This window comes from Aegilops tauschii, chromosome 6, assembly GCF_002575655.3.
Source record: "Aegilops tauschii subsp. strangulata cultivar AL8/78 chromosome 6, Aet v6.0, whole genome shotgun sequence".
NCBI classification, from domain to species: Eukaryota; Viridiplantae; Streptophyta; class Magnoliopsida; order Poales; family Poaceae; genus Aegilops; species Aegilops tauschii.
The window spans coordinates 458,892,470-458,905,097 of record NC_053040.3 but is presented as its reverse complement, the minus strand read 5'-3'; the positions used below and the strand labels follow the sequence as shown (position 1 = coordinate 458,905,097).

Here is a 12,628-nt window from a genome sequence, read left to right as displayed (position 1 = left end):
TCAGTCCCTCCGCAGTTTCATCCGAGAGGGGTTGTGGCACAGCCGGTTCAGAAGCGAAAAAAGAAGAAGCCGCAACAGCAACAGTTTGCCGGTGGAGCATCACAACATGGTTTTTACCCACCCCCTCCGCATATGTAGATTCAACAGCAGTTCCCGCACCAACCTGTACCGCAGCAGCAGGTGCAGCCACATCAGCAGGGGCATTATCAGCAGGCTGTGCAGCCACAGAATCCTACCACAGTTGCCACAGAGGTCTACTGTTGTCGATGTCGCTCCACTGGGAGACCCCATGTCTGATGGACAGATGGATCCTACGGTGCCCAAGAGCAAGACCAAGAAAGGGGTCCGATGCTGATAGTGCACGGTGGATACGCATGCTGCGAAGGATTGCACAGTGCAGCATTACTGTTACTAGTAGAGTGCCCGTGCGTTGCCACGGGCCTTAAAAAATTAAGAACATTCTTTTGTTGATATTGGGTTATTCATAGCATTAGTATGTCTTCCTATTCGTTGTGGGTTGGTTGTTACTGATTGCATATCAAATTTCGCACGTATAGAAAAGATAGCCAATAACATACAAAAAACAATTGAAATCCTCTTCACTTGTAATCTATTTCAATAAAAACGTAATTCACTAACATATACTGTCAGATCTAATGCAGAAAATAAAGAAAGTGGTACAAAAACATAAAACTCGGTATTGTGCACTACAAGTGATAGGTGGCACATGGATGGCTTTTTATGCTTAAGACCAATCATCCCATGAAAGAATACAGGTTGCGACACATACCTAACCATTTAGAACCATGGCATCACAAAATATTTTAACATCCCCCCATCTACTATTCAAAGCTTGGACAGGCCCCATCTACTTTTCTTGGCTCAGAAGGACTAAGGCCCCTCCAACTGCACTCAACTTCTAGTATATCTCTTCTTTGAAGGCCATGAGAACAGTCATTCAGTAAGATCATTCGTGATCATAAATGGCAGTTATAATAACTTTGCATATAATTTTTTACAGTAGGCTTTTAACCTAGTGTTTTCCTAAAAAAATACTTAAGTGAATAAAGCATTGCTCGAGATAACATTGTGAGTTGGTTCGTGCTAAGATCATGCGAACTTTCACAAGGATGTCGACAACGACCACCTCATCTAGTAGATTCTCAAGGAAAAATATCCTATTCTACACATATACCAAACCTATATTATTTTTTAGTATTAGTTAAGGCTTGAGATTCAACTTTGGCTTATATTTTGTTCAATCTGTAATTCCGTATACATGGAAGAATATTGCATTTACAAATCAGAACTTTCTCATTATTAGCAGCAAATATTTTCCGTACAAAATTAAACAGGTCAAACTCTCGGCATGAAATTATGTGTTGGGTCTTGCTTTATTCAGCAAGCTACCATCGACCATATTGAAGTCCATAACAAAAAGACACAAACTATCATGTTCAGCTGAAAAACAACAAAGTGAAGTTTATGGATATACGATATTTCTCATTGCAATTAATGCCACTAAATTTATTGATCCATCAAAATCATGCATAATTACAAAATAAAATTAATCTGAGTTGAGAGGAATAAGGAAAGATCAAACGAAAGAATGAATGGATCGCGCACACACCGTTCATAAGTTCTCTCTGGTTGGAAATGGAACCCAGTACGTGTCGGTGTCGCTGCAGCATCCTTCTCTTCGGTGCCGAGGAACCCCATTTGGCCATTACCTCCGGTGCCACCCTCAACATCTTCTATAACATGTCCGCTTCCACCACTGACATCTTCTTCGCCAGCTCAGTCACGAAGCCCTGTCCACCATGTTTCATTTTGTATTACATTACTCTCACATATGACACATAGTACTATTCAACCATGCATATCAGTGAAAATATCTGAATGGATCTCTAGTACAACAATAACTACACACTTTTTTCAGAGTGACTTATATGCTTGCTAACTATCTTCTACACACCACCCTTGCAGCAGAATCGGCTGCGGTCTCAGGTTCCTTCTCCCACTAACCACCTGTGTCACAATTTTGTTGTGGTTATTCTGAATAGTTGTCGCTGTCTGCCTCTCTGAGACTTGTGCGTGAGAAGAGGCTACCCCAATGAACACGCATTGTTATACGCCAGGCAAGAAATCTCCGCACTGCACCATGCACCGCCGACCACAATGTCAAGTCCATGATCAAAATTAAGAAGTGTTCTTGGCTTCCAGCCTTGGCCAAAAACTGCCACCAGAACGCCATGTGGTCTCTCAAGAGGCGGGAAAGATTCTGGGGAAGCACCAGGACATACATTGTACAACTCGGTGGTCGTGGTGGGTGGCGTTGATCTCGTCGCCCCCTAGCAATGGCTCCATGGAGGGTTAGGGATTTTTTGGAGCATGCTTTTCCATTGGATGAGATGTGTGCCTCCCTCCGGTGAGCTTGCGACAATGCGCTCGTGACCGTCGTCCTCCACGCGTCATTGCCACATGAAACTGAATGAAGAAACAGTAAGCATATTGCTTCATGAAAAATCAAATACTATTGCAACTAAATATGTAACGCATTAATGAGAGTTTCGAGGTTCTTGTGTGTATAGTCAGCCAGCAATAAGGTACAAATATGTTCTTCTTTCATCAGTTTTACGTTTGTAGCACTGACAATACTTTTAAGCCACAGACTATTATAATCTATGAGAGAAACCTCCTGAGCAAACAAACTCGAGCCATGTGAGTCTATTTTATTTTTTATTTTGCAAGAAACCATGTAAAGTCCATTGATATTTGATAGATGAAAAATTGGAAACTAAACATTAACATATTCTAGGGGACCAACACAAGTGAGATATGTGGCCAGTGGTAAAGAATATTTACCACACTCACAACATAAACAAAATTGTTCAACCTGATGTAACAGGAAATTATCGGCGTGGACGATGTCTGTTCAAATTTTCCTAGAGCACAAATTCAAAGTCCTAGTATACTGCTTACTGGAGAAATCATAATATTAGATTATTCTATAATTAAGGCATGTAGAGGTTGGAACACGCTGAATAAATGTCATTTTAAACAAATAGCCTTGATTTTTTCTATAGTTAATTGCCCGTGCGTTGCAACAGAGACATACATATTTGAGTGGCTCAACAACAATTGTCCTGTAAATCTCCCCTCCCTCTCTGATCTTCCTCTCTCTACATATATGCCCATCTCCCTTCCTTTGATCTCCCTCTCTCTACATATATCCCCATCTTCCTTCCTCCGCTCTCCCTTCCTTCCACCCTCTCTCGCTCATTGTAGGCGTCACAGGGGACAGACATTTTGTAGAGTACTAATAATTTCCAAGGACCATTGTTCGCCTACGTCTATAGCACAAGCCTCCCTTCCTCCCACCCGCTCTTCCTAAGGTCTTCCTACCTTCCTAAGGTATTCCCTGCCGATAACTATTTTAACCAATTTGCCTGCCCATGACAAATGAAAGGGAACAGAGAAGTAGCGGAGGTTTGCTTTGGATATTCTTCCCTTAACATACCATGCAGAACGGAAGCTTCTTCGTTGATTCCTTCACCTATATAACAATCATTAAGCATATCAAATAGGGCTTGGTGTTCAGTAAGCAGCTGGAAAGAATTAAATGGAGTCCGCCTTTCATGAAGTCCCTACCCATGTATCCCGTCGGATGTCTCTTGCGTCAACTCTATAAAATGCTTGTAACAAACTTCTTCCCTGCTCAATATATTGGAGCAACTATGCTGCATTTGTAGAAGAAAATGACTCACAAGGAACAATCATTTTCTCTAAATAAAACATAAGAAACAAGCTGTATGTTGACTTACTCCTTTTAATCAAACATGCTCCATGGCATGTCACAAGTATTCATGTTCCTATCAAAACCGCAACCGAGTTGCAGAAGCACTTGGTTTTATCTCGTAATCTAGCAAACAATCAGAAGTACCGCCAAATGTGACAACCACGGTACCACATATGCTATGTCATGGGATCGCATATCAATCTGCCACGAGTCATAAGACAAGAATAATATTAGAGCCAAGATCTAAATGGGGCTTCACTGCAATCTACAACTGGATTTTCAAAGAAGCATAACTGAAACATGTTGAATAAGTAAATATATTGTAGAAACAGATTCTAATGGTGTATATCTGTTTATGCAGCAAGTTGAAAAGTAAGAGATGCAGACAGTAAGCAATTGTCAGAGCAGTTCAAAATATCATGATTAACCTGCGGCAAATAAATCATGAAACATGGGCTGTAACTTTCAACAAATAAACCAAACATCATAATCTCAGCACCCATCGGCATTGCAGGAGACGACCATGTTGCTCCCCTGTTCCAGTTACACGAGGGAAGGAAATATCACAGCTGTAGTAGATAAACAGTGGGAATTTTTCAGTATCACATATCCAAACCACAAATGCTTTTTTGTCCTGTTTTTCTACATTCTTCAGGACGTTTGTTTAGTTACCATAGAACTCCCTGATGTTGGCTTCCCTTTTTTGGGTGGACATGGTAGTGGTTCCTTCCAGCTAAACATGCCGAAACAATGTAATCAGAGGATGGATTTCACGAGAACACAAGTAGTCACCAGAATATGCCTGTCAGGGAGTCTCGCCAGTGCCCCAGCGCACACACCGGCCGTCTCGCCGCACTGAACTGCTGCCGCCACCGTCAGCGCGTTGTTACAAAAAAAAATGTATGGCCAGATAACTAAACCAAATAAAATATTTTAGATGTGTCATTATCAGTACAAACTCATATGTCCTGCTCCCTTTTATCTTCCACGCACAACAACAGCAACAAGTACAGATGCACACATTAGACAATGCAGAAAATTCTGAAGATAAGTACTTAGTATATAATTATGTGTGTTGTAGCATCAATCATAACATGGCTACCCGTACATACATTTTATAATTTATCTATTGCTGAGAATGGCAGGAGTAGAATGAAATACAGCTTACTTATAAAAACAAACCTCCATTTCCAGACCTTATCCTTAACCAAATATGCCAACAATTTCTCAGTGCTAGCGTCTCCACAAAAGATGTAATTTCACACCGCTAATACTACTTCTATAACTGACTAAGATAGTTACCAATTTACACAAAGTCCCCAAGAGAGCGGGCATCCTGAAGGGAGAGTCGAAGCCTTCCTTGGGGCTTTGGCAACGTGGGCAGACGCGAGATTTAGAGCTTAGATAATGTGGGCAGTTGGGATTGTATCTCTTTACCCCCATCCCCTCCTTTAATATTGTACGCACACTCGTGTGTATTCGAGGAAAAAAAATTACACAACCATGTGTGCATTTGTAGTATCAATCAGAGTTAGTGCATGCCTGAATCAGTATGTACATTTGCTAAAGCTCTATAGGTGCAGAGATAAACAACATAAGGAACAGAGCACCATTTGCTAAAGCTCTATAGATGCAGAGACAAACAACATAAGGAACAGAGCACCATCAGTGATCTAGCAGTACTCACGGCTGGCAAATCCAATATATTAATTTCACACATCCACCCACCCTACATTACTTTTCAATTCAGCAATTTCAAGCATGCCAGACACAAGACAAAAAGTTTTTGGGAACACACCTCTTTGTCCACCACGGCGCTTGTGGGTTCATCTTGCCGGTGGACAGCTCAGGCAGCTAGAGCTAGGTCTCCCATCTTCCATCCATGTCTGCATGTTGCTTCCCCACAGATCTGCGCGTCTGTGCTCATGGATCACACCCACGGTTCTTCCGCTGCCCCTAGAGACGCCGCGGCTGAGTGAATTGTAATAGCTTGAGTTAACTGAACTGCAACAAAAGAATGGTTGGTTTCAGACTGACAGTTAAGCCAACTGATTGTTCCTAAATCTTGAACTGAAGATATTTTCTAACAACTGAACTGAAGTTGGTGCTGTTAGAAGAAACTTCAATTATTATTTTTTAATAACTTCAACTTGTTACAACAGAAATCATAACAACAGTTTAGCTTATTGTATTGTCAAGTCACTACTGCCTGTTATGTTCTTGGCACTTTCTGGTTCTAGGTGTGCTACCGAATCTGTATGTTCTCGTGTAGATAAAAAATCTGCCGTTGTGTCATTTAGTCGTGAGAAAAATCATAACAATCCTTTTACTCTCTTAAGATTGATTACCCATCAAAATTCTTAGCACATAAGTACCTACTGTGTATGCTCTCAAAAACTGAAGCCGCTCATCGAAAAATCATCAGAGATACACACTAAAAGGGACAACAAATACAAGCACCAATTGCAATACATATTTGACGCACCTCTGCCTTTGAACTGCATGTCTGTGGCGCACACGACGCCCATCGGAAGTTTGGCGAAGTTCCTATAGGCAGAGGGGAAGCAAAGAGTAAGCCCAATTTGAGCGATTTCAAGAGGAAATTCATCGTCTCTTTCTTTTTCTGATGGAGCGAGACTCAAAAGAACAAAATCATGCACTCGCTGTGTCACGAGGTCGTGCGTGGATGCCATCCGCGGCGACCAACGCATCCACCTCCCGAAGCGCCGCGCCCGGAGCGCGCCCATGTAGGCGGCCGCGTCGAAGCCCGCGTCCCCGCTGGCGTCGAGCGCGAGGGAGACGGCGAGCTCGCCCCCGCCCTCCATCCAGATCCGCCACAGAGATCGGGCCCTGACCACCAACACCACGACTTCAGCAAGAGGTAGGCCAGAAGATGGGGCGCGGATCTGGATCGGGGAGAGGGCGGCGGCGCTCGACGGGGATGGAGGAACGAGAGGTAGGGAGGGTTCGACATAGGGTCTCCCTCCGCCAGATCTGATAAGGGGAATTTGAGGTCCGCGGCGGCGAGATCGCCCCTCCGCTGTCAGGTCCGCAGCGGCGAGAGGAGCGTGCGTCGAGGGGATCGAGAGGAGCGTAGGTTTTTTTAGTGCGTGGGTTAGGAAAGGACGACGAAAAAAACCAGCGAAAAAAACCCGGACGAAAATGATGGGACGAAAATGGTGGGACGAAAATAAACTCGGAACGGAGACTACCAACTGAGACATTAGGAGTAGAGATATTTGTGACAAAATGGGCAAAATCGCTCATCCAATGTTACGTTGTCCGATTCTGAAATGGGCCAATAGCTCCTGTGCGACGTTTTTGAGGTGAATTGGCAAGAGTGCGACGTTGTTCGAGCGAATGGCTGTGGTGCGACACATTTGAGCGTGTAAATAGCCCAGGGCCACATGGGGTGTTAAATGTGGTTAAATTGGTCGTCAACCAAGCCCGCCCGTTTATGTTAGGACATGTGGGTCCAACTTATTGTTCCTCAAAACAGCTGACCGTGCCCTGCCGCCCGACCGTGCCGGGCCCGCCACTCTGCCCCCCTTCTTCTCCGGTGGCGGCGGATCTTGCGTTCTCGGTGGCGGCGGCGGAGCCCTCGTTCTCAACGGCAGCGGAGCCTTCATCATAAGAAAATGGTGAGTGAATTCAAACCCTAGTCGCCCTCCCATTCCTCTCTCGGGCCCGTAGATCTCAGCTCGTTCCTCTGTTTTCACTTGCGGAATCGATAGGTTGTGAGGGGAGCCCGTGGGCATACTGAGATGGAGCCACAAGATTCAACTTCGAATAGGTAATGCGCCTCTCTCCGATCCAACTTTGCATGCAATTAGGGGGTGGCCTCGTCTGCTCTTTCTCACGGGCTCACACTGTCCGCCACTGACAGAGGGGATGCTGCCGCTCGGACCTTCGAATTAATAGTCAATTTCTTTCCATCAAAGGCAAAATTAGTTGATGATAGCATACAGAACATTGAGAGAGACACAATTGTTAAATGGGAGGTTGAGTTTACATAGATTGATCCACAAGTTCTACAGAACATGGGAGAGACGGCAGTGAAGAAATGGGTGGAAAAATTTGGGGAGAATATTGTTTGGGGTCCAGAGCAAGAAGTATCACTGTTGCGGTTTGATGATTGGAAAGGAGAGTATGTGAGAATAGAAGATGGTGAACAGATTGTTGAAGAAATCGATCGGCAAAACGGCTGGACAAGCAAACGGGCTAATTTTTTTGCTGAGCTCGTTGATCTGAACATTTTTTCGAAGGTTGGATATGTGCCATCACAATTGGCTGCGCAGATGGTAGATGATGATTGGGTTACAGAGAGGCCATTGATTCCCATGTGTACTGAACTTACAATAATAGCCGAAGAGGGACAGGTGACTGGAACTGAAACTGAAACTGCAGCAACTGTTGATTGGAATGTAGTTGAATTAGATGAGCCTACTGATTTGGTCATTGCACCAATGCCTGACATTGAGATGGCCAAACTTTTTGGCATTCCAGTCGATGACAGAGATAAGCAGGAGAGGGGCGAATCTAGTTTGCCTGCTAATGCTGATGAAGAAGTAGATGGACAGTTGATGGAACAAGCTGTGGATGAAGTAGATGATGCACATGATGATGAGCTGGTGCATGTGTATGACAAAGAAAACCCTATCATTGAAGTAGGCAAGTTGTTCCCAAGCATGAAGGAGTTTAGGATGTGTTTCAAGACTTATGCAGTGAAACATGAGTTTGATGCCAAGACTGTTTGGACTGATAGAAAAAAGTTTTATGTGAGGTGCAGAGGATTTGATGGTAGTGTGAAGCCTTGCAAGTGGTACATATCTGCTAGACTGCAACCTGATGGAAGTACTGTCAGGGCTAACCAAATCCCCAATCAACATACTTGTATTACAAGTTCACAGAGAGTATCAACCATGACATCACAACTTTGGGTTGCAGAAAAAATCACCCCAATTTTAGCCAAAACACCAAACACTACTGCCAAGAAACTCAAAGTAGACTTGGAAAAGATGTACCCCATTAAACTGAAATATACCACAGTGTGGAAGGCAAAACAAAGGGCAATGAAAAATTTATATGGTGATTGGGCAAATACATTTAGGATGCTTTACAACTTCAAAGCAGAGGTGGAAAAGAGGTCACCTGGCAGTGTTGTGGAGATAGATACAGAGGTATCAGCCGAAGGTGAAGTCAAGTTCTCCAAGTTTTTATGGCTTTGAAGCCTTGCATCGATGGGTTCAAAGCAGGGTGCCGTCCATATTTGAGTATAGACTCATCATTTTTGACAGGCAAGTGGAATGGTCAGTTGGCAGCATGCAATGCTCTAGATGGACACAACCGGATGTTTCCTATTGCTGTTGGCTTGTTTCAGTCAGAAACAGATGCTTCATGGACATGGTTCATGATCCAGTTGAAAAGATGCCTAGGGCCAGTGTCACCTTTGGCTATACACACAGATGCATGTAAGGGGCTTGAAAATTCAGTGAAAAATGTTTTCCCACATGCTGAGCAGAGGGAGTGCTTCGGTCATTTGTGGATGAATTTGATCAAAAAATTTAGAGGAGAAGAATTTGGGCGCATGTGGCCAGCAGCAAGATCTTACACTAGACAGACACACAAATATCATCTTGATAAGATAATGGCAGCATGTGATGAGTTTGGTCCATGGCTGAACACCTACCATTCTTTGTTATGGTACAGGTCAGCATTCAACACTGCCATCAAGTGTGACCACATCAACAACAATTTGGCAGAGAGTTTCAACAATAAGGTGAAGGAGTTAAAAGATTTGCCTGTGCATGACATGGTTGACCAAATCAGGATCATGCTCATGCGGTTGTGGGAATTGAGAAGAAGGATAGGTGATTGTCTGCAAGGTGATAAGCTTCCAGCAGTGGTACAACAGGTGGTCAATAGGAGCAGATGTCTTTCACATTTGTTTGTTGAAAAATCTTCACCTTGGGGTGCTGAAGTTAGAGATAACAAAACTGGAAGGAGACATGTTGTTAACACTGAATTGCATGATTGCACTTGCCTCGAGTGGCAACACACTGGTAAACCATGTGAGCATGTCATTCTCTTCTTAGCATCCCAACCGAAGATAAACATGCACCCATATTTGCATGAATATTATTCGGTAGCAAGATTCAAAGCTGCATATGCTACTCCAATTCCAGCACTTACAGATCAGTCTCAGTGGCATGAAGTGGACATTGAATTTTCCATGTGTCCTCCCTTGACGAAAAGAAAGGCTGGCAGGCCTAAACAGAGTAGATTCAAGGCATGGTTTGAGAAAGGTGGGAGTAGTAAGAAGGGAAAGAAAGATGGAAAGCCAAAAAGGGCCCAAAAAGGTAACAAAAACAGATGCAAGTTGTGCCAGGAACTTGGGCACAGAGTGGGATCTGTCAAATGCCGTTACACTCCTGATAAGCCAAAGTATGTTCTTGTGTATTTGTTTGTGTTTTGATCTGGTGCTTTTTTCCAATTACTATATCTATAACATTTTCCCAATGGCCAGGAGGAAGCGAGCAAGTCAGCCCCTTGTTGTTGAACAGTGTTGGCCAACAAAAAAAGCAAGAGTCAATGGCGGTAGAAAGAACAGAAGTGTGCCTGAGCCTGAGCAGACTGAAAAAAATCTTGCTGCAGTCAACATTCAGACTGAAGAAACTGCTCTCGAGGTTGAAACTGAACCTGAGCGTGTCGAGGTTCAGACTGAAGAAACCCATGTTGAGGTACACACCGAAGAAACTAAAACTGCTGTCAACATTGAGACTGAAGACACTGATCACGAGGGTGTTGGCGAGGTGTTGAAAAGACCAGTGAAGAAAACCAAGATGATCAGTGAACTTGTGTGTGTAGTAGAACCAAAAACAAGAAGTGCTAAGGCGAAGAAGGGCACGCGACGTGGTAGGAAGAGGTAGAACAGAGAACAGTTTGAAAATTTGGGGCATGTAATAATATTTGTAACTTGGTGCGTACTGGTAGTCACTATGTATCCCCGTATTTCTATTCGAACTTGTTTGTTGGTACCTTGTCTAAACCAGCCAAATAAAATTCAAATTTAAATTCAAATTTGGGCTCAAATTTGAATTAGGGATGGGGTATTGATGTTTTAATGCTATCTAAAGTACCTCAACTGAAATATGTTTGCTTGCTGATCATTCCGAGCCCTTTTGGTAAGTTGAACTCATAGTCATGAAAAGTGTGTCTCAAATGACCTCCAAAGGTAGGATAAACGGCCTCATATTTAAGCAAGTTTTTTTGGCACCTTGTCTAAACCAGCCAAATAATCTTTCTACACATCTATTCTACCTATATAGTGTAAATCTAAAGTCTCACTATTTATTGAATTAATTTTCTATTTTTTTTTGAAAAAACAAGGTTTAATAGAAAATTATATATAAAACAAGTTTAAAACATGAAAATGAGAAAAGTAAGTTAAGATCTTTCTTAGTCAATCCAAAATGAAGTTTTGGTGAGGTTTTCACACTTTTCATTTTCAAAACCCCACCTACTCTCGGGTGCCCACTACTCTCTCCCTTGAACTCCATACTACATTGTTCGAGGAATGACAGTTTTGTGAAGGATTTTTCGTAAAAATGTATGTAAACCATATTTATATTTTTTTCTCGTTACTATACGACATAATAAGACTATGTGCGCAAGTTTTATATGTTTTTGATTTTTTTGAATTAGTTATGCTCAACCCTAATCAGTCAAAACCCCTCTCAAAACCCCTCAAAACCCCGCACACTACCGGGTCGTCGATCGTTCTGCATGGACGGTTGAGATCAGGCGCTAGGGTTAGCTACAGTGTGCATCGATCCGCATGAGACGCGCTGATTGGTTGAATCAGTGTGCATCGATCCGCATGAGACGCGCTGATTGGTTGAATCAGTGGGGTTTGGATCAGCCTCTCTCGTTGGGGCATCAGGACCGTTCATTTGAATCCAACGGCAAGAGTTGACGCGGTGCATGGACCAAGCCTACGCAGTGCCCTTTCCATCGTTGCATGCGTGCCCGTGCCTACCCGCAGCATGCATGCCCACCCGCAGAACTGCGCCCGTGCGTTGCATGCATGCCCTCGACGTAGCCCTGCTCCGCCACCCCTATCGACGCAGTAACCTGTCGCATGCCTACCATTAGAACTGATGCATCGTCGCATGAAAGCATGCACCCGGCCACAATGCAGCAGCCCGATGAAGACAACCAAAAAGCCAACACTGCATTGCGTGCTGTACATGGCGTGCTCCTCTTTGAGGACGCAATACTGGCATGGGGTATCGATGTGGGTATCGATGCAGTTCAAACGGTGTGCTGCCCGTTACAAGATGGGCAAATGAAGGCGTCCATTATTGTCACGTCTCCCATCGACCAAACGTTGCCCTCTAGCCAGGCCCTAGCAAGATGTGCAAATTAATGGGCTACGGCATGAATGCACGGGCGGCACACGCAGAGAACCCGGGGCAGGCGTGTCCCCTTGACCCATGACGGCACAGACGCGTGCGTGAGCCCGTCCCCCTTGACCCGCGACCGGTGGCATAGAAGGATCGCAACCCATTTCCCACGCTCGTGTACACACTTTCATGGGGCGCCACCAAACGCCGCCCGCCCATTAATTCTACGGGGTGAAACCACGTCGCACTTGGGCTATTTAAGCCGGGCACTATCGTCTTCCTTTCCCTCCTCATCCACACCCCATCCTCTGCCTCCTCTGCCCTCCTTCTTCCTTCTTCTCCATCAAACCCGGTCGAGCCCTCGAGCCACCCCGCCATCATGCAGTACAACGGCCCCACCTACCGCTTCCCCCCAACCGTGCCG

The 12,628-nt window shown here is 44.2% G+C and overlaps 1 protein-coding gene across 14 annotated transcripts; it reads right to left on the bottom strand.

Moving 5' to 3' along the window:
* Nucleotides 1-577: 577 nt before the first annotated feature.
* On the bottom strand, nucleotides 578-6,868 carry LOC109759155 (biotin--protein ligase 1, chloroplastic-like). Of its 14 annotated transcripts, XM_073502458.1 has the most exons (10): nucleotides 6,464-6,868; nucleotides 6,285-6,346; nucleotides 5,598-5,803; nucleotides 4,592-4,659; nucleotides 3,825-4,000; nucleotides 3,652-3,740; nucleotides 3,521-3,556; nucleotides 2,304-2,487; nucleotides 1,631-2,154; nucleotides 578-930 (listed from the first exon to the last, which is right to left on the bottom strand). In XM_073502458.1, exons 1-3 carry the CDS (start codon nucleotides 6,622-6,624, stop codon nucleotides 5,730-5,732), a joined length of 297 nt encoding a protein of 98 aa, XP_073358559.1. In that variant the 5' UTR covers nucleotides 6,625-6,868; the 3' UTR covers nucleotides 578-930; nucleotides 1,631-2,154; nucleotides 2,304-2,487; nucleotides 3,521-3,556; nucleotides 3,652-3,740; nucleotides 3,825-4,000; nucleotides 4,592-4,659; nucleotides 5,598-5,729. The 14 variants fall into 14 exon arrangements, with proteins under 14 accessions (XP_073358559.1, XP_073358558.1, XP_073358556.1 ...); XM_073502457.1 differs by having other exon boundaries at nucleotides 578-1,811; XM_073502455.1 differs by lacking the exon at nucleotides 4,592-4,659 and having other exon boundaries at nucleotides 578-933.
* Nucleotides 6,869-12,628: the final 5,760 nt, after the last annotated feature.

Coding starts and splice junctions, on each gene's coding strand:
- LOC109759155 (XM_073502448.1), bottom strand. CDS start 6,624: ATGGAGGGCGGGGGCGAGCTCGCCGTCTCCCTCGCGCTCGACGCCAGC. Junction 5,804..6,284: donor CATGCAGTTCAAAGGCAGAG/GTGCGTCAAATA, acceptor CTTTTGTTGCAG/TTCAGTTAACTCAAGCTATT.